The sequence below is a fragment of the Aotus nancymaae genome, unplaced genomic scaffold (genome assembly GCF_030222135.1).
Source record: "Aotus nancymaae isolate 86718 unplaced genomic scaffold, 86718_ANA_hifiasm-v0.15.2.pri h1tg000057l, whole genome shotgun sequence".
In the NCBI taxonomy this organism is placed as follows: Eukaryota; Metazoa; Chordata; class Mammalia; order Primates; family Aotidae; genus Aotus; species Aotus nancymaae.
Window position 1 is genome coordinate 61,901,412 of NW_026988471.1, and position 23,606 is coordinate 61,925,017.

At 37.9% G+C, this 23,606-nt stretch overlaps 1 protein-coding gene across 10 annotated transcripts in view; it reads right to left on the bottom strand.

Annotated features, from left to right (window-relative positions):
* The window catches only part of WDPCP (WD repeat containing planar cell polarity effector), a 783,785-nt gene that overhangs the window by 58,236 nt on the left and 701,943 nt on the right, over window positions 1-23,606 (bottom strand). For 9 of the 10 annotated variants that reach the window (XM_064364171.1, XM_064364170.1, XM_064364169.1 and 6 more), the window contains one exon: window positions 16,506-16,668. In XM_064364171.1, coding sequence (XP_064220241.1) covers window positions 16,506-16,668 — 163 coding nt within the window. Of the gene's footprint in view, window positions 1-16,505; window positions 16,669-23,606 lie in introns of those variants that run through there. The other variant, XM_064364176.1, reaches the window with a different exon arrangement.

Genomic DNA, 23,606 nt, shown 5'->3' on the forward strand with positions numbered 1-23,606 from the left:
ACAGGTGTTTGCCACCAAACCCGGCTAATTTTTGCATTCTTTTTTTATTTATCTGTTTGAGACAGAGTCTCACTCTGTCACCCAGGCTGAAGTGCAGTGGCTCAATCTCTGCTCACTGCAACCTCCACCTCCCGGGTTCAAGTGATTCTCCTGCCACAGCCTCCCAAGTAGCTGGGATTATAGGCGCCTGCCACCATGCCCAGCTAATTCCTGTATTTTTAGTGGAGATGGGGTTTCACCATGTTGGCCAGGATGGCTTCGATCTCTTGACCTTGTAATCCACCCACCTTGGCCTCCCAAAGTGCTAGTATTACAGGTGTGGCCAATGTGTCTGGCATATTTTTATTCTTAGTAGAGACGGGGTTTTACCATTTTGGATAGACTGGTCTCGAACTCCTGATCTCAAGTGATCCACCTGCCTCAGCTCCCAAAATGCTGGGATTACTACTGTGCCAGTCATCTGTGCATATATTCTTAGAAGAACAAAGAGTCAGTCACTTTGATTTGCCAAGTGGTGAATGGTTTTACTTTTCCCGACCAAATTGTCTTACAGTATGATATGGCATCTTTATTTCACACCATACAAGATCAGAGAGAGGGCCATTTTGAGACGGAGTCTCACTCTCTCACCCAGGCTGAAGTGCAGTGGCTCAATCTCGGCTCACTGCAACCTCCGCCTCCCGGGTTCAAGCAATTCTCCTGCCACAGCCTCCCAAGTAGCTGGGATTACAGGTGCCTGAAAATAAAAAATATTCAAGGACTTAATCATTTTCCTGAGGGCTTCTATTAATACTCTGAGAAATTTATTTGCAGTTTTTAAAAATTATTCTTGTTGAATTTCTCTTTTTAGATTAACGAGTCTAAGTGCCTTTTCTTGATTTATCAATAATTCTTTTTTATTTGTATGTATTTTTTTTTTAAATTTTTTGTTGTACTTTAGATTCTGGGGTACATGTGAAGATCATGGAGGATTGTTGCATAGGTACATACATGGCAATGTGGTTTGCTGTCTCCATTCCCCTGTCACCTGTATCTGACATTTCTCCGTATGTTATCCCTCCCCAACCCCCGCTGTCCCTCCCCTATCTCCCCCTACAGACTCCAATGTGTGATGCTCCCCTCCCTGTGTCCATGTGTTCTCATTGTTCTACATCTGCCTATGAGTGAGAACGTCGTGCTTGACTTTCTGTTGTTTTGTCAGTTTGCTGAGAATGATGGTTTCCAGATTCATTCATGTCCCTACAAAGGACACGAACTCATCATTTTTTATGGCTGCCTAGTATTCCATGGTGTATATGTGCCACATTTTCCTTGTCCAGTCTATCATCGATGGGCATTTGGATAGGTTCCAGGTCTTTGTTATTGTAAACAGTGCTGTGATGAACATACATGTGCATGTGTCTTTATAATAGAATTATTTATAATCCTTTGGGTATATACCCAGTAATGGGATTGCTGGGTCAAATGGAATTTCTATTTCTGGGTCCTTCAGGAATTGTCACACTGTTTTCCACAATGTTTGAACTAGTTTACACTCCCATCAATGTGTAAAAGTGTTCCTATTTCTTCACATTCTCTCCAGCATCTGTTGTCTCCTGATTTTTTTAAATGATCGCCATTCTAACGGGTGTGAGATAGTAATCTCAATGTGGTTTTGATTTGCATTTCTCTAATGACCAGTGATGATGAGCAGTTTTTCATATGTTTGTTTGCTTCATATATGTCTTCTTTTGAAAAGTGTCTGTTCATATTCTTCACCCACTTTTGAATGGGTTCATTTTTATCCTTGTAAATCTGTTTTAGTTCTTTATCAATAGTTTTACATGAGCTCTGAACATTTCTCTAACATCTTTTTCATTTACTTCATGAAATTTTGTTTTTGCAAGATTTTCAGTTGTTTTGAAATGTGTTTGTATTGCTGTTTTGGGTGTTTAAATAGCTGACAATCAGTGAAAATACTGATAAACTAATATTTCATAGGTGGAGATAAATGCTAGTCTTCACTGGGGAGGGATATTTGAATGGGGAAAGGACTAAGTTTACAAGTACTTAACTTTTTATAAGGACTGTTTTTCTAAGTAAACTCATAACTAGAGGGTCTTAGATAATGAATATTTGGGTAATAAGGAACCCCTATTTTATCTTTGAATGCAACTTATGAAGTTTGAATGCTCTGAGCTTTGTGGGATGAAAGTACTGTGCAAATAGTAAATGTCACAAGAAGCCAACTAATAAAGGTTAAGTATTTCAAAATATGTAATACAGATAAGGCTTTATATATGAAATTATATCACATTTGACTTAGTTACTAAAAAGAAAATGAAGCATTATAAGTGAAAACACTTATTAAAGTACATAAATTTTGGTGCCTTCAATTTCCTAAGGTTTTGTTTGTCTAGTTCTGGTGCTGGAGAACTAACTAAAATTCCATAAAAGAGCTGTGAATCTATAAAGCAGCTCATTTCCTTCCAGCTTTTCTTGAGACATATTAAAGCCACAATAAGGGAGAAGATCCAAGATGGCTGGTTAGGAGCAACTCAGGATTGCAGCTCTCAGTGAAAGTGCAGAGGGTGAGTGGACGCCGCACTTCCAGATGGATTTTTACTGCCCACAGACCAGGAGATTCCCAGGCGGAGAAGTCCCACGGGTCACCAGCGCGGCTGTTTTGGCCGGCGCGGCTGTTTTGCCTGCGCCCCGGTGCAGCGGTTCCCAGTGCAGAATAAACGGGACTGTATCCCCACTTAGCCAGCAAGGGGAGCTGAAACAGGGAGCCAGGCCAGGAGATTCCTGGACAAAAAAGCGCCACAAATCTAAGAGCCGCAGTTTCAGCCGGCGAAGTGGGTCGCTGCACGGGAAATCACACAGATCCCGGCGCCTATTCAACAGGCGACCAGGACACCTGGGAGAGAGCCAACCTTTCAACTAAAAAACAAAAGGCTCTGAGGCAGGGAGCGAGGTGATCAGGCCTGGCTGGTCACACCCCCCCCCCCCCCCACAAAACAAAAACAAAAACAAAAAAACAGCAATTGGAAACGCTCTGGGTTGAGAGTTTCACAGCAAGCACAGCTGAACCCGGGATGGTCTAGCTCTGTGGGGGAGGGGCATCCGCCATTATCAAGGCACTCTACCACTACGGAGTCAGTCTGCCATTGCTAAGGCAGCCTGCTGTTGCTGAGGCAACCTGCCATTACAGAGAGTCTGTCATTACAGAGGTGGGACACTATTGCTGAGGCAGTTCTAACTACACCTATATAAATAGGACTGCAGGGAAGTTCACATGGCAGCTGGTCGGAGCCCACAGAAGATCAGCAAAGCATCTGCAGGCTGAGAGTGACTAGGCTGCCTCCTTGTGGGCAGGGCAGCCCTGAAGAAGAAGAAGAAGAAAAAAAAAAAGGCAGCAGCACAGCAGAAATTCATAAAGCCCTAACTCCATAGGACAGAACACCTGGGGAAAAAAAAAGGGGTTTATGAGTTCTGCTGCAGACTTAAACTTAACCTGCCCAGAAGCTCTGAATGAACAACAGAGCTCACAGCTCAGCACTTGAGCTACTATAATGGACAGACTGTTTCCTGAAGCAGCTCCCTGACCCCTGTATATCCAAAGAGTCATTTCATAAAGGAGAGCTCAGACTGACATTTGGCAGGTATCCTTCTGGGACAAAGCAGAAGAAGAAACTGGTAGCAACCTTTATTGTTCGGCAGCTGCTGCAAATGATCCCCAGGCAAGCAGGGCCTGGAGTGGACCTCCAGCAGTCCTACAGCAGAGGGGCCAGACAGTTAAAAGGAAAACTATCATCAACAAACAGGACTTCCACTCAGAGACCCAATCAGAAAGTCAACAACTACAAAGTCGACAGGTGGATAAATCCACAAAGATGGGAAGAAACGCAAAAAGGATGTAAACACCCGAAACCAGAACACCTCTCCTCCTACAAGGGATCACAACTCCTCACCAGCAAGGGAACAAGACTGGATGGAGAATGAGTGTGATGAAATGACAGAATCAGCCTTCAGAAAGTGGGTAATAAGAAACTTCTGTGAGCTAAAAGAACATGTTCTAACCCAATGCAAAGAAACTAAGAACCTTGAAAAAAGATTTGACGAAATGCTAACGAGAATGGACAACTTAGAGAGGAATATCAGTGAATTGATGGAGATGAAAAACACAACACGAGAACTTCACGAAGCATGCACAAGTTTCAACAGCCGAATTGACCAAGCAGAAGAAAGGATATCAGAGGTCGAAGATCAACACAATGAAATAAAATGAGAAGGCAAGATTAGAGAAAACAGGGTAAAAAGGAATGAACAAAGTCAACAAGAAATATGGGACTATGTGAAAAGACCTAATCTACGTTTGATAGGTATACCTGAATGTGACGAAGAGAAAGAATCCAAGCTGGAAAATACTCTTCAGGATATTATCCAGGAAAACTTCCCCAACCTAGTAAGGCAGGCCAATATTCAAGTCCAGGAAATACAGAGAACACCACAAAGATATTCCTCTAGAAGAGCAACCACAAGGCACATAATCGTCAGATTCACCAGGGTTGAAATGAAGGAGAAAATACTAAGGGCAGCCAGAGAGAAAGGTCGGGTTACCAACAAAGTGAAGCCCATCAGACTCACAGCAGATCTCTCAGCAGAAACCCTACAAGCCAGAAGAGAGTGGGGGCCGATATTCAACATCCTTAAAGAAAAGAACTTTCAACCTAGAATTTCATATCCAGCCAAACTAAGCTTCATAAGTGAAGGAAAAATAAAATCCTTTGTGAACAAGCAAGTACTCAGAGATTTCATCACCACCAGGCATGCTTTACAAGAGCTCCTGAAAGAGGCACTACACATAGAAAAGAACAACCAGTACTAGCCACTCCAAAAACACACCAAATGATAAAGAGCATCAACACAATGAAGAATCTGCATCAACCAATGGGCAAAACAGACAGCTAGCATCAAAATGGCAGGATCAAATTCACACATAACAATATTAACCCTAAACGTAAATGGACTAAATGCCCCAATCAAAAGACACAGACTGGCAAATTGGATAAAAAGTCAAAACCCATCAGTGTGCTGTATCCAGGAAACGCATCTCATATGCAAGGATACACAAAGGCTCAAAATAAAAGGATGGAGGAAGATTTACCAAGCAAATGGAGAGCAAAAAAAAAAAAAGGAGGAGTTGCAATTCTCATCTCTGATAAAATAGGCTTTAAAACAACAAAGATCAAAAGAGACAAAGAAGGACATTACATAATGGTAAAAGGATCAATGCAGCAAGAAGAGCTAACAATCCTAAATATATATGCACCTAATACAGGAGCACCCAGATACATAAGGCAAGTTCTTAATGACTTACAGAGACTTAGATTCCCACAGAATAATAGTGGGAGACTTTAACACACCATTGTCAATATTAGACAGATCAACGAGACAGAAAATGAACAAGGATATCCAGGACTTGAACTCAGACCTGGAACAAGCAAACCTAATAGACATTTACAGAACTCTCCACCCCAAATCCACAGAATATACATTCTTCTCAGCACCACATCACACCTACTCTAAAATTGACCACATAATTGGAAGTAAATCACTCCTTAGCAAATGCAAAAGAATGGAAACCATAGCAAACAGTCTCTCAGACCACAGTGCAATCAAGTTAGAACTCAGAATTCAGAAACCAACCCAGAACTGCACAGCTTCATGGATACTGAACAACTTTCCCTTGAATGTTGACTGGATAAACAATGAAAGAAAGGCAGAAATAAAGACGTTCTTCGAAACCAACGAGAATGAAGACACCACATACCAGAATCTCTGGGACGCATTTAAAGCAGTCTCTAGAGGAAAATATATAGCAATAAGTGCCCACATGAGAAGAAAGGAGAGATCTAAAATAGACACCCTATCATCAAAATTGAAAGAGCTAGAGGAGAAAGATCAAAAAAACTCAAAACCTTGCAGAAGACAAGAAACAATTAAGATCAGAGCAGAACTGAAAAAGATAGAGACATGAAAAACCCTTCAAAAAATCAATAAATCCAGGAGCTGGTTTTTTTAAAAGATCAACAAAATAGACCACTAGCCAGATTAATAAAAAAGAAAAGAGAGAATAACCAAATAGATGCAATAAAAAATGATGAAGGGGATATCACCACAGATGCCACAGAAATTCAAACCATCATCAGAGATTATTACAAACAACTCTATGCACAGAAACTAGAAAACCTGGAGGAAATGGATAAATTCCTGGAGAGATGCCTCCTCCCAAGCCTAAACCAGGACGAAGTCGAAACCCTGAATAGACCAATAACAAGGTCTGAAGTCGAGGTAGCAATTAAGAGCCTAGCGCCCAAAAAAAGCCCAGGTCCAGATGGGTTCACAGCCGAATTCTACCAGACATACAAAGAGGAACTGGTACCATTCCTTCTGAAACTATTCCAAATAATCCAAAGAGAGGGAATCCTTCCCAAATCATTTTATGAGACCAACATCATCCTGATACCAAAACCCGGCAGAGACTCAACAAGAAAAGAAAACTTCAGGCCAATATCCATGATGAACATAGATGCGAAAATCTTCAATAAAATACTGGCAAGCTGATTGCAACAGCACATCAAAAAGCTCATCCACCATGATCAAGTAGGATTCATCCCAGGGATGCAAGGATGGTTCAACATATGCAAACCTATAAATGTAATTCACCACATAAACAGAACCAAAGACAAAAACCACATGATTATCTCAATTGATGCAGAGAAGGCCTTCAACAAAATTCAACAGCCCTTTATGCTAAAAACTCTCAATAAACTAGGTATTCATGGAACGTATCTCAAAATAATAAAAGCTATTTATGACAAACCAACAGCCAATATCATACTGAATGGGCAAAAACTGGAAGCATTCCCTTTGAAATCTGGCACTAGAAAAGGATGCCCTCTCTCACCAGTCCTGTTCAATATAGTACTGGAAGTTCTAGCCAGAGAAATCAGGCAAGAAAAAGAAATAAAGGGTATTCAATTAGGAAAGGAGGAAGTCAAATTGTCTCTATTTGCAGATGACATGATTGTATATCTAGAAGACCCCATCATCTCAGCCCAAACTCTCCTGAAACTGATAAGCAACTTCAGCAAAGTCTCAGGATACAAAATCAATGTGCAGAAATCACAAGCATTCCTATACACCAATAACAGACTTAAAGGGAGCCAAATCAAGAACGAACTGCCATTCACAATTGCTACAAAGAGAATAAAATACCCAGGAATACAACTAACAAGGAACGTAAAGGACGTCCTTAAGGAGAACTACAAACCACTGCTCAACGAAATAAGAGAGGACACAAACAGATGGAGAAACATTCCATGTTCGTGGTTAGGAAGAATCAGTATCGTGAAAATGGCCATACTGCTGAAAGTAATTTACAGATTCAACGCTATCCCCATCAAGCTACCAATGACCTTCTTCACAGAACTGGAAAAAACCACCTTAAACTTCATATGGAACCAAAAGAGAGCCCACATAGCCAAGTCAATTCTAAGCAAAAAGAACAAAGCGGGAGGCATCACACTACCGGACATCAAACTATACTACAAGGCTACAGTAATCAAAACAACATGGTACTGGTACCAAAACAGAGATATAGACCAATGGAACAGAACAGAGGCCTCGGAGGCAACACAACATATATACAACCATCTGATCTTTGACAAATCTGACAAAAACGAGCAATGGGGAAAGGATTCCCTGTTTAATAAGTGGTGTTGGGAAAACTGGCTAGCCATATGCAGAAAGCAGAAACTGGACCCTTTCCTGACACCTTACACTAAAATTAACTCCAGATGGATTAAAGACTTAAACATAAGACCTAACACCATAAAAACCATAGAAGAAAACCTAGTCAAAACTATTCAGGACATAGGCGTAGGCAAGGACTTCATGACCAAAACACCAAAAGCATTGGCAACAAAAGCCAAAATAGACAAATGGGACCTAATCAAACTCCACAGCTTCTGCACGGCGAAAGAAACAGTCAGTAGAGTGAATCTGCAACCAACAGAATGGGAAAAAATCTTTGCAGCTTACCCATCTGACAAAGGGCTGATATCCAGAATTTACAACGAACTAAAACAGATTTACAAGAAAAAAACAAACAAGCCCATTCAAAAGTGGGCGAAGGATATGAACAGACACTTTACAAAAGAAGACATACATGAGGCCAACAAACATGAAAAAATGCTCATCATCACTGGTCATTAGAGAAATGCAAATCAAAACTACATTGAGATACCATCTCATGCCAGTTAGAATGGCAATCATTAAAAAATCTGGAGACAACAGATGCTGGAGAGGATGTGGAGAGATAGGAACACTTTTACACTGTTGGTGGGAGTGTAAATTAGTTCAACCATTGTGGAAGACAGTGTGGCGATTCCTCAAGGACCTAGAAATAGAAATTCCATTTGACCCAACAATCCCATTACTGGGTATATATCCAAAGGATCATAAATTGTTCTAGTATAACGACACATGCATACGAATGTTTATTGCAGCACAGTTTACAATAGCAAAGACCTGGAACCAACCCAAATGCCCATCGATGATAGACTGCACAGGAAAAATGTGGCACATATACACCATGGAATATTATGCAGCCATTAAAAACGATGAGTTCACGTCCTTTGTAGGGACATGGATGAACCTGGAAACCATCATTCTCAGCAAACTGACACAAGAACACAAAATCAAACATCGCATGTTCTCACTCATAGGCGGGTGTTGAACAATGAGAACACATGGACACAGGTAGGGGAGCACTATATACGGTGGGGAAATAGGGGAGGGACAGCAGGGGGTGGGGAGTTGGGGAGAGATAGCATGCGGAGAAATGCCACATATAGGTGAAGTGGAGTAAGGCAGCAAATCACACTGCCACGTATGCACCTATGCAACAATCTTGCATGTTCTTCACATGTACCCCAAAACCTAAAATGCAATAAAAAAAAAAGAAAAAAAAATAACTAAAAAAAAAAGCCACAATAAAATATACCTTTTCCTTCTCAATAAGCTTTAGTGGGGCAGAAAAAGAAACAAAGACAATAGGCCAGATTAGCTAGAGAAAAAGATGGAAATCTTTGTTCTTCAACTCCCATTGTCTTTCTCAAATTATCAGTTTTCTTAAACGTAGCTATAGAGTCAGTGAAAACTTGTAAACCTCTTTAGATTTCCAAATTGATGATACCCTTATTTTTATGTTTTATAAGAGCTTAAGATTGTTTATTTTCTCTAAAATTAGCCACATTTAATCATACCAAGGCTTAGAAAAGGATGGCTCTAGTGAGTTTCTAGATTCACAGGCAGCAAACATAAAACATCTGGTGGGCACAATTGAACTTACAGTTTTATCTAATGTACATTAAAGCTACCTTAAGAGCTCAACACACTGGAAATGCTTAGTATATTCTACATTTATTTCAGTTTAAGATACAGAAATGGACTTCCTAGACATATGGCATATGTTCTCCTCATATGCCAAGTTAACAAGAATTAAAAGACAGATGAATAAAGAAGGTCAACTTAGGCTGAGCCAAATTAGACAACAGAATAATTGTCAGATTTTCTGTTGGCAGGGATAGTTTGTTTTGAGCTAATCTTCATGAATTATAGGCTGTAAATTTTTTTTCCTCTGATAAGTCTACTGCCAGGCATTCTGTTGACATTTTTAAACACTGAAAATTTTCATCCATTATATTGTTTATAGGCATACACCAGGATTCTGAATAGATGAGTATTTTTGGTTTGTTCCACTAAACTGCTTAGATATGAATCAAATGAAATCATGTCAAAATTTAATAACTTTTAACAGTATCATATTTCTTTGGAGTTTCTTATGTATGAATTCAATACTGGTTTGTTATAATAGCAGGAAACCAACCAGTATTGTGGTTAATTTCTAGCTGTAACTATCAAAATAGATATACTTGCTGCAAATACAAGGTTTATTTGTTCTACAATAAATAACTTTAGACCTTGGAAAGAACAACCTAATATAAATGAGAAAATTGAGGCAACCAGAGAAGTTGACTTATTTGAAATATAAGAACTAGTTTAGGTCTGTACCTAATTAATTATTTTTAATTTAGTCCTAGGATCATTCACTTTGTTTATACACTGTATGACATGGTTTGGATCTGTGTCCCCATCCAATCAAATTTGACATGAGAATATGTCAAATTGTAATCTCTAGAGTTGGAGGTAGGACCTGGTGGGAGGTTACTGGACTGTGGGAGTGGTTTCTCATGAATGGCTTAGCACTGTCCCTTTGGTGCTGTTCTTATGATAGCAAGTGAGTTCTCATAAGAACTGGTGTTTGAAAGTGCATGACATCTCCCCCCAAGGCCCTCTATTCCTCCAGCTCTGACTATATGAAGTGCTGGCTCCCTGTTTGCCTTCTGCCATGACTATAAGTTTCCTGACGCCTCCTCAGAAGCCGGGCAGATGCTAGCATCATGCTTCCTGTACAGCCTGAAGAACAGTGAGCCAATTAAACCTCTTTTCTTTAGAAATTACCCAGTCTCAGGTATTTCTTTATAAGAATGTGAGGACAGACCAATACAATGTTTAAGTCTTAAATTTGTTACACACAAATGTGTATGTATAAAGATGTAATTTATAACAACACAAAGGAGCAAGAGGAGTGGAACAATACAGAAGCAAAGTTTTTATATACTACTGTTAAATTGATATTAAAACAAACAAAATTGATTTAAATTAAGAACCACAAAAGAAAAAGCCTCCAAAGAAATCACAAGGGTACTAAAATACCTACTTAACACAAGAGAAGGCAGTAAGTGTGGAATAGAGGTAATAAAAGGCTACAAGAAATGTAGAGAATGATAGCAAAATGACTGATGTAAATCCTGACTTACTGGTAATTACACTAATAATAAATGGATTAAACCCTTAAATTAAAAGGCAGAGATTGGAAGAATGAGTTTAAAAACAATCACTTTCGAATCCTTTTATATATGTGACAGTATATGAGACAAAGTGAGAAACTTTAAAAGAGAAATAAAAAAATACGTATTTTTTCTTATGTAAAGTAAGTATCCTTCAATTCCTGTTGTGTTTTCATCAGGAATGAGAGCTGAATTTTGTCACAGACTTTTTCAACATCTATATAAATAACTGTGTGATTTTTATCAGCCTTAGATCTATTAATGTGGTGTATGAAATTAATGGATTTGGTAACACTAAAAACAGCCTTGTATTTTCAGGGTGGATCCAGGTGTTGGATTTTGTTCACTAATATTTTACTTAATATTTTTACACTGATATCCATAAATGATATTGGCTTGTCATTTTTCTGTGGAAAAGTTATTTTCAATGCTTTGGAATAATTTATAGAGCATTGGGAATATCAGATCTTTGAAGGTTTGATAGAATTCTACTCAGTCATTTGGGCCTTTTGCTCTTTTACAGGGTAATTTCTTAATAACTTTGTCTATTCCTTTTATGAAAATTGGTATGCTTCAGATTTCTAAATTCAGTGGTGGACACTTTTGACAATCTGTATTTATCCAGTATATTATCTGTTGTTTTCTAGGTTTTCAAATTCATTTGCATAGAAATCTGTAAATTAGTCTCTTAAGATTAAAAAAAAAATCCTCTCCTGTTTAAATAGTTAAGTACTCCCTCCCTCCCTCTGCCATTTCTTATTTTGTATGTTTGTGTTTTCTTTCTCTTTTTTTGATCAAGTTGGTCTATTTTGTTCTTTCAAAAACATCTGGATTTGATTTATTAATTACATCTATAGTTTTTTTTTTTTTTGTCTTCTACCTGAGGTGTCAGTAATCTGTGGATTATTGACCAGTTGCCGGTTTTTGTGAGTTAAGTTTTTTGTTTGGTTTGTTTTTTGCTTTGGAAATTTCTTTTTTTTTTTAATTTTTAATTTTTGCCCAGGCTGGAGTGCAATGGTGCAGTCTAGGCTCAGTGCAACCTTCGCCTCTGGGTTCAAGCGATTCTCCTGCCTCAGCCTCCCGAGTAGCTAAGACTACAGGCATGTGCCACCACACTTGGCTAATTTTTGTGTTTTTAGTAGAGACGGGGTTTCACCATGCTGGCCAGGCTGGTCTCAAACCCCTGACCTTGTGATGTGCCTGCCTCGGCCTCCCAAAGTGCTGGGATTATAGGTGTGAGCCACTGCCACCCTGGCTAATTTTTAAGTTGTATGGATACATAGCAGGTGCATATATTTATGAGGTACATGAAATTTTTGAGACAGGGTCTTGCTTTGTAACCCAGGCTGGAGTGCAAGAGCTCAGTCAGCTCACTGCAACCTCTGCCTCCCAGATTTCAGTAATTCTCATGCCTCAGCCTACCTAAGTTGTGTGCCACCATGCCTGGCTGATTTTTTTGTATTTTTAGCAGAGAGAGGGTTTTGCCATATTTGCTGGGCTGGTCTTGAATTCCTGGCCTCAAGTGATCCACCTGCTTTAGCCTTCCTAAGTGCTGGGATTATAGGCCTGAGCCATGGTGCCTGGCTGTACATGAGGTATTTTGATATAGTTATACAATGTGTAATAAGCATATCCAGGTAAATGAGGTATCCATCACCTCAAGGATATATCATTTCCTTGTGTTACAAACATTCTAATTATACTCATTTTTATTAAAATATACAATAAATTACTGTCCACTGTAATCACCCCATTGTGCTATCAAATACTAGATCTCACTCATTCTATCTAACTGTATTTTTGTACCCATTAACCATCTCCCCCGCAACCATCAATTACCTTTCACAGCCTCTGGTAACCATTATTATACTTTCTATTTCTATGAGTTCAATTGTTTTAATTTTTAGCTCCCCACAAATGAGTGAGAACATGGGAAGTTTGTCATTCTATGCCTGGCTTATTTCACTTAACCTAATGTCCTCCAGTTCCATGTAAATAAAGTTTTATTGGACCATAGCCACATGCATTCATTTATGTACTGTCTATGACTGTTTTTGTGCTACAACAGAGTTGAATAGTTGCAGCAGAGAACATATGGTCCATAAGCCTAAAATATTTACTCTGAAACCATTTAGGAAAAAGTTTGCCAGTCCCTGATCTGCCTCATTAATTTCTGCTTTTATCTTTATTATTACTTTCCTCGTGCTTTATTTTGGTTTAGTTTCTTGGTTTTTGTTTTTGTTTTTGTTTTTTTAAAGCTTTTGAGTTAGAATTAGTTCCCTTATTTTTTTTTTCTGGTAAAACTGCTTAGTGGTATAAGTTTTCCTCTGATTATTATTTAAATACATCCCATAGGTTCTGATGTGTAGTGTTTTATTATAATTACTTCTTAGAGGTAATTAGAAGTAATTACAAGAAAGTATAATTACATTGATGTTGTATTTCTTCTTTCATCCAAAAGTTGTTTAATAAAAAGTTTTAAAATTTATATAAGGAAGGGCATGTAGGTTTTTGCTAAACATTGCTGGTTGTATTACATTGTGATTGAAGAGTATTTTTAATATTTAGTGAAATTTAATGATATCTTTTGGCAACTAATGTATGTTTTTTGTAAATATTCCACGAATTCTTAGGAAGAAAATGTATTATCTGTTATCAAGGAATAGAATTTGATGAATATTCATAATATCTACATTATTATGTTGTTTAGGTATTATTTCTTGTTACTTTTTGCTTACTTGATCTATCCTGTAGTAAGCATAGTGAGTTAGGCTGGGTGTGGTGTGGTTCACGCCTATAATCCCAGTACTTTGGGAGGCCAAGGCAGGTGGATCACTTGAGCCTAGAAATTCAAGACCAGCCTGGGCAACATGGCAAAACCCCATCTCTAGAAGAAAATATAAAAAATTAGCTGCGTGTGGTTGTCTCATACAAAAATTTGGCTGGGCACCGGTGGCTCATGCCTGTAATCCCAGCACTTTTGGAGGCAGAGGCAGGCGGATCACAAGGTCAGGAGATCAAGCCCATCCTGGCCAACATGGTGAAACCCTGTCTCTACTAAAAATACAAAAAAATTTAGCTGGGTGTGGTGGCGCATGCCTGTAATCCCAGCTACTCGGGAGGCTGAGGCAGGAAAATTGCTTGAACCAGGTAGTTGGAGACTACAGTGAGCCAAGATTGCACCACTACACTCCAGCCTGGGGACACAGTGAAACTCTGTCTCAAAAAAAAAAAAAAAAAAAAAAAATTAGCCCGGCATGGCAGCATGTGTCTGTAGTTGCAGTTGCTCGGGAGGCTGAGGTGGGAAAATCACCTGAGCCTGGGAGGTCCAGGCTGCAGTAAGCCATGACTGTACCCCTGCACTCCAGATTGGGTGACAGAGCGAGACCCTGCCCCCAAAATAAAAAAATAAAGAGGTAAGATTGCTAGGTAGCTGAAGATAATAGCAGTTGCCTATGTTCTATTTCCCAATACTTCTTTTATAAACAATATAGAACATTATAAAAGGAAAAATGAAACTATATGACAATCATGTTCTTAGCATGATTTGAAGACAGAAAATGTCCAAACTTCAAAATAATTGTAAATAAAATGGAAAAAATAAACACCAAATGCCAGTGCATGATCTCTCTAGCTCCTGATACTCTGGTACACTGGAGCATGGACTATAATAAGGAAGATGCTATAAAGTACCATGCAGTTTGAAGAGGCAGTTTTCAAGAAGAACAGCTTCTCAGGGGGGAAGTCAGAAAGAGAGGGGCACTTTTGGCATTTGGGTGTGAAGGAAGGAAGAAGCATAAGGAGGAAAATACCAGACAAGAGAAAGCCAAAAAATGAGAGGTCATAAAATCCCATCAAGAATTTGTGGGCTGGGCGAGGTGGCTCATACCTGTAATCCTGGCACTTTGGGAGGCCAAGGCAGGTGGATAACCTGAGGTCAGGAGTTCAAGACCAGCCTGGCCAACATGGTGAAACCCCATCTCTACTAAAAAAAAAAAAAAATATTTAGCCGGGCATGGTGGTGGGCACCTGTAATCCCAGCAGGAGAATTGCATGAACCCGGGAGCTGGAGGTTGTAGTGAGCTGAGGTCGAGCCATTGCCCTCCAGCCTGGGCAACAAGAGTGAAATTCTGTCTCAAAAAGGAAAAGAAAAAAAGATTGTGGAAAGCTTACTTAGCCCCTCTTTGTTTTTCTTATCTCCAGGATGTCTCTGTTGAATTTTTGGCTGGTTTGCCATTCTGTCACTTGCCCTAATCAAGTGAGCAGAACTTTGGCTTTCTCTGTTCATTTCTTATCAAGTTTGTCACTTTTACTGACAATTGTTTGCTACTTTTATTTGACAATGCTGCTAGGCAGAGTTTTTCCACCCTCAGCTCCAAATCAAGTCAGCTGTTGGTTTTCAAAGCCAGTCCTACCCTGGTAGAACTAGTTTGAGAATGGGCAGGATGGAAGCAGCTTCAGGCAAGAAAATAAGAGACTTCTACTTTATTACTAGAAGTTCAGCAATTTTGCATGAATAAATGCTTCTCAATTTGTTTGCCTTTGATTTCCAGAGCCCAGAAATGGTGGCTTTGTCTGGTTTTATATCTGTTTCTTGGGGAGAGGATTTGCTGACATCCAAATAAACACTTTCTTACTTGGAAATCATCCACCTCTTTATTTGCTGTTAGCCTGTATAGTTTGAGGAATTTTTCTTGAAGGTATTATAGGTGGGTATGTATAATTCATATATACGAATTTTTTAATATGGCCTCTTTACAATTACTGAAAATAGGATCCTCAAAAGCAGGAATGTTATCCATAAACCAGGGACCAAATCTGACCCACTGCCTATTTTTATAAATAAAGTTTTATTCTAACACAGACACTTTCATTCATTTATATATTGTCTGTGGCCACTTTTTCTTACTGTAACAGCAGGACTGAGTAGTTGCAAAAGAGTTTGTGTGGCCTGCAAAGCCTAAAATTTTTGCTGTCTGGCCCTTTACACAAAAAGCTTTCTGACCCTTGCTTGAGAGAATCATTATCATACTTAATATTATAATTATCACTGTAAATAACATTACTTTTGTCTAGTTTTTAAATTTCATATTTCTTCTTTATCTTCTCAGTAACCCCATGTAGCAAACTGGACAGATATTTAAACTATCATCTATCAGATTTCAAAAACCAGTGGTAAACTTATATTAAAGAAATATGATTATATAAATTATAATTCAAACTACATATTCTAAAAAATTAATATTTATTAAAGGTAATCTAACAATCCTACAATTAAACAACAGAATACAAACAGAATTCAATATGTCATAGTAATTTCATTTTGGCCTAAAATAACATTTATTGCAGCAATATTATTTTTATAGTCACTTTTGCCATTCATTATGCTTGCTCTGAATAACCAAACTACTGCAAAGTCTGATCCATGAGAAAATGCACACTTTTCTCCTTGACATTTTGAAATACTCTTGCTTTGCTATTAGTTCAAAATTGAACAGGTCTAAATACTTTATGAAGCGATTTCCTGAGTTCAACTTTTCTTACCTGTTAGAAGAGCCATTCAGTATTCTTTGTCGTATAGTATGTCTGTGGGATGAACCAGAGGGAGGGAGGTTATCTGGAAATGAGTCTTCCACTTGAGGTGCTAAAGACAGGCCAACAAAAGCTTCATTTAGCATATCCCCTCTGTCCAAGGGCTCCAGCAGTTCTGTTAAAAACAATTAATATATGAGTTAAATACTAAGTACAATTTCTGCTAACTCCCTCATTAGTAAGATTACAGAACAACTTTCACATATCCCAGTGGAACTTTTCTCTTTATTCTGTCAATTTGAAAATCTTGTTGTCCCAGTCTCCTATGACTTCCAACATTCTTATACTTACCTCAGCCAGAGGAGTTTGATAATAGAATCATGAATGTTTTCAAGCTCAGATTTAAAAAAATTCATTTATACCTTGCTTATATATAGTGTTTTTAACCAGCATATTATTAATTAAAAGTTTTTTTGTTTGTTTTTAGCCAATTACTGGAATATTTTATCTTGGATTGTTGCAAGAAGTGATTTTATTCTTTCACATATAGCAAACAATTTGAAAAGAAAAGAAAAATATTTTTCTCAATATTTGCTTTCAATTAGCATTTTAAATTTTATAGGAAGATATATACTCCCATATCTTAGAGCTATACAGAGGTGTATATAGAGAGACTGGCAATTTTGACAGGGCATTGTTCAAAAACATTGTTTGAAACATAATGAAGCTGTGAAAAATATATTTTTTGTAAGAAATATAAACCTTATTAAAAAACAAACAAACAAAAACCTCTTAGGACTACTGTGTTTGTGTATATAAAGATTTTTAACTTATGGAAAAACCATAATTTTTACCATCTTAAACATTTTAAAGCATACCATTCAACAGTGTTAAGTATATTCATATTGTTGTGAGGCAAAGCTCCAGAACTTTTTTGTCTTGCAAAACTGAAACTGCACCCATTGTACAATTCTGCATTTGCCCCTCTCCCACCTGATAACCAACATTTTATTTTCTGTTTATATGAATTTGATAACTTTAAATCTTGTATAAGTGCTATCATACAGTATTTGCGTTTTTGTTACTGGCTTATTTCACTTAGCATAAAGTCCTCAAGGTTTATCTGTGTTGTAGTATATGACAAGATTTCTTCCTTTTTAAGACTGAATAGTAAGCCATTTTATTTATATACCATGCTTTGTTTTTCCATTCTCTATCTATTGACATTTGGGTTGCTTCCACCTCCTGCCTATTGTGAATAATGCTGCTATGAACATGGATGTGCTAATATCTCTGAGACCCTGCTATCAGTGCTTTTGAACATATACTCAGAAGGGGGATTGCCATATCATACAGTAGATCTATTTTTAATTTTTGGAGGAAACATTATACTAATTCATTGTGGTTCACTGTCTTACAATCCTACCAACAATGCTCAAAGATTCTAATTTCTCCAAATCCTTGACAAAGCTTGTTATTTTCTGTTGTTTTTTTAAAACTAGTTTTCTTAATGGATGTGAAGTGCTACCTTATGGTTTTGATTTGCATTTCTCTAATAATAAGTGATACTGAGCTTATCATTTCATATGCTTGTTGGTCATTTGTATACCTTCATTGAAGAAATGTGGATTCAAGTCCCTTGTCCTTTTTTTCTTTGAGACAGAGTCTCATTCTGTTGCCCAGGCTGGAGTACAGTAGCACAATCATGGCTCAGTACAGCCTTGACCTGTTGGACTCAGGTGATCCTCCCACCTCAACCCTCTGAGTAGCTGGGACTACAGGTGTGTGCCATAATGAATGACTCATTTAGAAAAACATCATTGTATAGAGGTTGCCCAGGCTGGTCTTGAACTCCTGGGCTCAAGCAATCTTCCCATTTCCTGTGGTGGCTCTTGCCCGTAATACTGCTTCCCAAAGTGCTGGGATTACAGGCCTGAGCCATAGCACCCAGACCCCTTGCCCATTTTTAATTAGGTTGTTTTTGTTCTCAAGTTGTAGGAGCTCTGTATGTAGTCTAGATATTATCAGCTATATGATTTGCAAATATTTTCTCCGATTCCATAGCCTGTCTTTTCACTTTATTGGTACTTTAATATGTCCTTTAATGCAGAAAAGTTTTTAAGTTGGATTAAGCTCCATTTGTAGTCCCATTTGCCTATTTTGCTTTTGTTGCCTGTCCTTTTGGTGTCATACACAATAAATCATCATATCCAATTTCATGAAGCTTTTGTTTTCTTCTAGAAGTTTTATACATTTGTTTCTTATGTTTAGGTCTTTAATTCATTTTGAGTTAATTTTTGTTTATGGTGTAACATAAGGTCCAACTCGTTCTTTTGCATGGGGATATCCAGTTTCCCAGCAACGTTTGTTGCAGAGGTAGTTCTTTTTACATTGTGTAGTCTTGCCATCTGTCAAAAATTGTTTTACCATATAGTTAAGGGTTTATATCTGGGGTCTCAATTCTGTTCATTCCTGTTGGTCTTTATGTCTGCATTTGTGCTAGTACTAAATGTTTAGATTACTGTAGCCTTGTAATATGTTTGGAAATCAGAAAGTGTCACACCTATAACTTTTTCCTTTTTCAATATTGTTCTGGCCATTATTCAGCATCCCTTGAGATTTCATATGAACTTATAAATGGATTTTTCTATATTTCCAAAGATGCCATTGGGATTTTGATAGGGATTGCACCAAATTGGTAGATTACCTTGGGCAATATTGACATTTTAACAACATGAAGTCTTCCAATCCATGAACATGGGAGGTCTTACAATTTATTTGTGTCTCTAATATCTATCAGCAGTGTTTCTAGTTTTAAGTATGTTAGTCTTTTACCTCCTTGGTTAGGCTTATTCCAAATTATTTTATTCTTTTTGATGCTATTGTAAATGAAATTGTTTTCTTACCATCCTTTGCAGATTGCTCAATTAGTGTATAGAAATGCAATGGATTTTTGCATGTTAACTTGTATCTTGCAACTTTGCTGAATTCAATTATTCTGAAGTTTTAAAATGGGATCTTTAGGATTTTCTGCATAGGAGATTAAGTCAACTATAAGCAGAGACAATTTTACTTCCTTTCTGATTATGGTGCCTTTTATTTCACTTTCATAATTGATTTGACTAGGATATTCCAGTACTATGTTAAATAGAAGGGGTGAAAGCAGGCATCTTTGTCTTTTTCTTGATTTTAGAGGAAGGGCTTTCAGTTTTTCACCACTGAGATTGATGTTAGCTATGGTCTTTTCATGTACTGCCTTTATTATGTTGAGGTATTAATGGTATCCTTACATCCTAGTTTGAGCGTTTTTAGCATGAAACAACATCAAATTTTGTCAAATGCTTTTTTGTGTGTATCAGTTGAGATGATTATGTTCTCATCTTTCATTCTGTTAATGTGATTAGAATGATTTTCTTATGTCGAACCATCCTTAACAGCAATACATTTTACTCAATCATGGTATATGATCTTTTTACTGTGCCTAAGAATTTGGTTGTCTAGTGTTTTGTTAAGGACTTTTATACCAATATTTATCAAGAATGTTGGTCTGTAGTTTTCTTTGACTTCATCTGGCTTTGTTATTAGGGTAATGCTGGCCTTATATAATGAATTTGGGATTTTCCCTTCTTTTAATTTTTTTGGAAGAGTTTGAGGAGAATGGGTGTTAATTCTTCTTTAAATATTAGCTGGAATATTCTAAAGAAGGCATGAGGTCTTGGGTTTTTCTTTGTGTGGGATATTGGTTACTGATTCAATGTCTTCAATAGTTTTAAGTCTGTCCAGATTATCTAATTCTTCATTATCCAATCTTGGTTGGTTGTGTGTTTAAAAGATTTTGTCCATTTATATAATTTTTCCAGTTTGTTGGCATACAACTGTTTGTAGTATTCTTTTACAATCCTCTTTATTGTATGTGGTATTGGCTGTAATATCCCCTCTTTCACTTCTAATTTTCGTTATGTGAGTCTTCTCTCTTATAAATTACTATACCTAATAATTGGTCAGTTTTTTAGATATTTTGGAAACAACCACCTCTTAAGTTTTGCTGATTTTTTTTCTATTGCTTTTGTTTTCTTTATTTCATTGATCTCTGCTCTAAACTGTATGATTTTCTTTCTTCTGTTAACTTTGGGTTTAGTTTTTTCTTTTTTTTAATTTCTTAAGGTGCGAAGTTAGGTTGTTAATTTTTGATCTTTCTTCTTTTTTAATGTAAACACATAGCCATAAACTTCTCTGTTAGTACTGTGTTCACTGCATCTCACAAGTTTGGGCACTGATATGGCTTGGATGTCCCCTCCAAATTTCATGTTGAGATGTAACCCCTAGTGTTGGGGGTGGGACGTTGTATTAGACTGTTCTTGCATCACTATAAAGAAATACCAGACAACCTGAGCAACATGGTAAAACCCCATTTCCACAAAAAGTAAAAAAATTACCTAGGCATGGTAGCTCATGCCTGTAGTAAGAGTTACTCAGGAATTTGAGGCTGGAGAATCAATTGACTAGGGAAACAGAGACTGCAGTGAGCTGAGACTGCACCACTGCACTGGACGCTGGGTGACAGAGTGAGACCGAGAGAGAGAGAGAGAGAGAGAGAGAGAGAGAGAGAGAGAGAGAGAGAGAGAGAGAGAGAGAGAGAGAGAGAGAGAGAGAGAGAGAGAGAAATCAGAGACTTGGTAATTTATAAAGAAAAGAGGTTTAATTAGTTTATGGTTCTGTAGGCTGTACATGCATGGTGCTGGCATATGGTTCTGTAGGCTGTACATGCATGGTGCTGGCATCTGCTCAGCTTCTGGGGAGGACACAGGGAGCTTTTGCTCATGGCGGAAGGTAAAATTGAAGGTGACTGGATCTTGGGGGCAGATTTCTCATGAATGGTTTAGCACCATCCCCTTGGTGCTGTCTTTGGAATAGTAAGTTCTCATGCGAACTGGCTGTTTAAAAATGTGTGGCACCTCCTCCTTCTCATTCTCCTTCTCTAGCCTTCCTTTGCTCTTCTCATTTCACCTTCTGCCATGAGCAAAAGCTCCCTGAGGTCTCCTCAGAAGCTGAGAAGATGACAGCACTGTGCTTGTAGAACCTGCAGAATTGTGAACCAAGAAAACTTATTTTCTTTATAAATTACCCAGTCTCGAGTATTTTTTTATAGCAAAGAATGGCCTAACACGAGAACATTGTTTTCATTTTCATTTGTCTCAAGAGGTTTTCTAATTTCCCTTGTGATTTCTTCTCTGGACTGTTGTTTAAGAGTGTATTGCTTAATTTTCAGGTATTTGTGAGTTTTCCAGTTTTCCTTTTGTTGATGTCTAGTGCCATTTCACTTTAATCAGAGAAGATATTTTCTATGATTGCGGTCTTTTAAAATTTGTTAAGACTTGTTTTGTGGTCTTCACATGGTCTATTTTGGACAATGTTCCATGTGCACTTGAAAAGAATGTGTTTCTTGCAGTTGATGGGTGAGTGTTCTGTATACGTTCTGTTCTTTACAAAGACCTGGAGGTCATTATCTTAAGTGAAATAACTCAGAAAACAGAAGGTCAAATACTGTATTTTCTCATTTATAAGTAGGAGCTAAATACTGTGAACACATGGAAACAGAGTGTAGAATAATAGACATTGCAGTCTCAGAACAGTGGAAGTGTGTTGTTAAAGACTTCTGTTACTTTTTTTTTTTGGTTTGCATTTAAGGGGTATAGTCCTTGTAAGTACTCATAAATGCAGTTTTGTTATATGGATATACTGTGTAGTGCTAAAGTCTGGCCATTTAGTGTAGCCACCATCTGAATAGTGTACATAATATCCATTAATTTATTTGTCATCCTTTACCCACCTCCTACTCTACTGAATCTCCAGTGTCTATTATTCCATACTCTGTGTCCATGTGTACATATTATTTAGCTCTCACTTGTAAGTGATAACATGTGTTGTCTGACTTTCTGTTTCTGAGTTATTTCACTTAAGGTTATAGCCTCCAGTTCCATCTATGTTGCTGCAAAAGATGATTTTATTCTTTTCAATGGCTGAGTAGTATTTCATTGCACATATATACCACATTTTCTTTATCCAGTCCTTCACCGATGTACACGTAGGTGATTCCATATCTTTGCTATTGTGAATAGCACAGTAATAAACATATGAGTGCAGATATCCTTTTGAACTAATTATTTCTTTTCCTTTGGTAGATACCCAGTAGTAGGATTGCTGGCTCCAATAGCAGTTTTATTTTCAATTCTATGAGAAATCTCCATATGGTTTTTCATACAGGTTGTACTAATTTACATTCCCACTAACAATGCATAAGTATTCCATTTTTCTCTGCATTCTTCCAACATGTTATTTTTTAACAGTTTTAGTAATAGTTATTCTGACTCATGTGAAATATGTCATTATTTTCAATTTGCATTTCTCTGATGGTTAGTGATGTTAAACATTTTTTCATAAGCAGGTTAGCCATTTGTGTTTTCTTTTGAAAAAATATCAATGTTCTTTGCCCATTCAATAGTGTAGGAGGTGGGTAAAGGATAAAAAAAATTTATGTTCTTTGTTTTTGATGTTGTTAAGTTGTTTGAGTTCCTTGTATATTAGTTCCTTGCTGTAAGCAGTTTAAAGTTTTCACCCATTCTGCAGGTTGTCTGTTCTCTTATTTCTTTTGCTGTGCAGAAGTGCTTTAGTTTAATTAAGTCCCATTTGTCTATTTGTGTTTTTATTGCATTTGCTTTTGAGGTCTTTGTAAGGCTGGTCGCCTCACCGTGAGCTCAGACACACCCACACCCCTCCCCACCTAGAAACCACGTCACCACTCCACACCCACTTCTGCACTCAGCATGCAAATCTGCACTCGGCAGTGGTCTCTGCACTCAGCACCTAGCCAACCAATGAAGAACCCCACCAAAATTTAAAACAAGCCCTGCCAGAACCTGCCCAATAGCATTTTGCCCCATCCAGGTCCCACTCCCCCTGGGCGGCTCACTCACCGGAAATCCTACCTACCTGCCAATAGCAGCTGGCCCCGTACACGCCCTCCTTCCCCACAACCAATCAAAACACCTCCACTCCCTATAAAACCCCACGCCCAAAAGGAGTCAAGCGCGACTTCTCCAGCTCCTCCTGTTG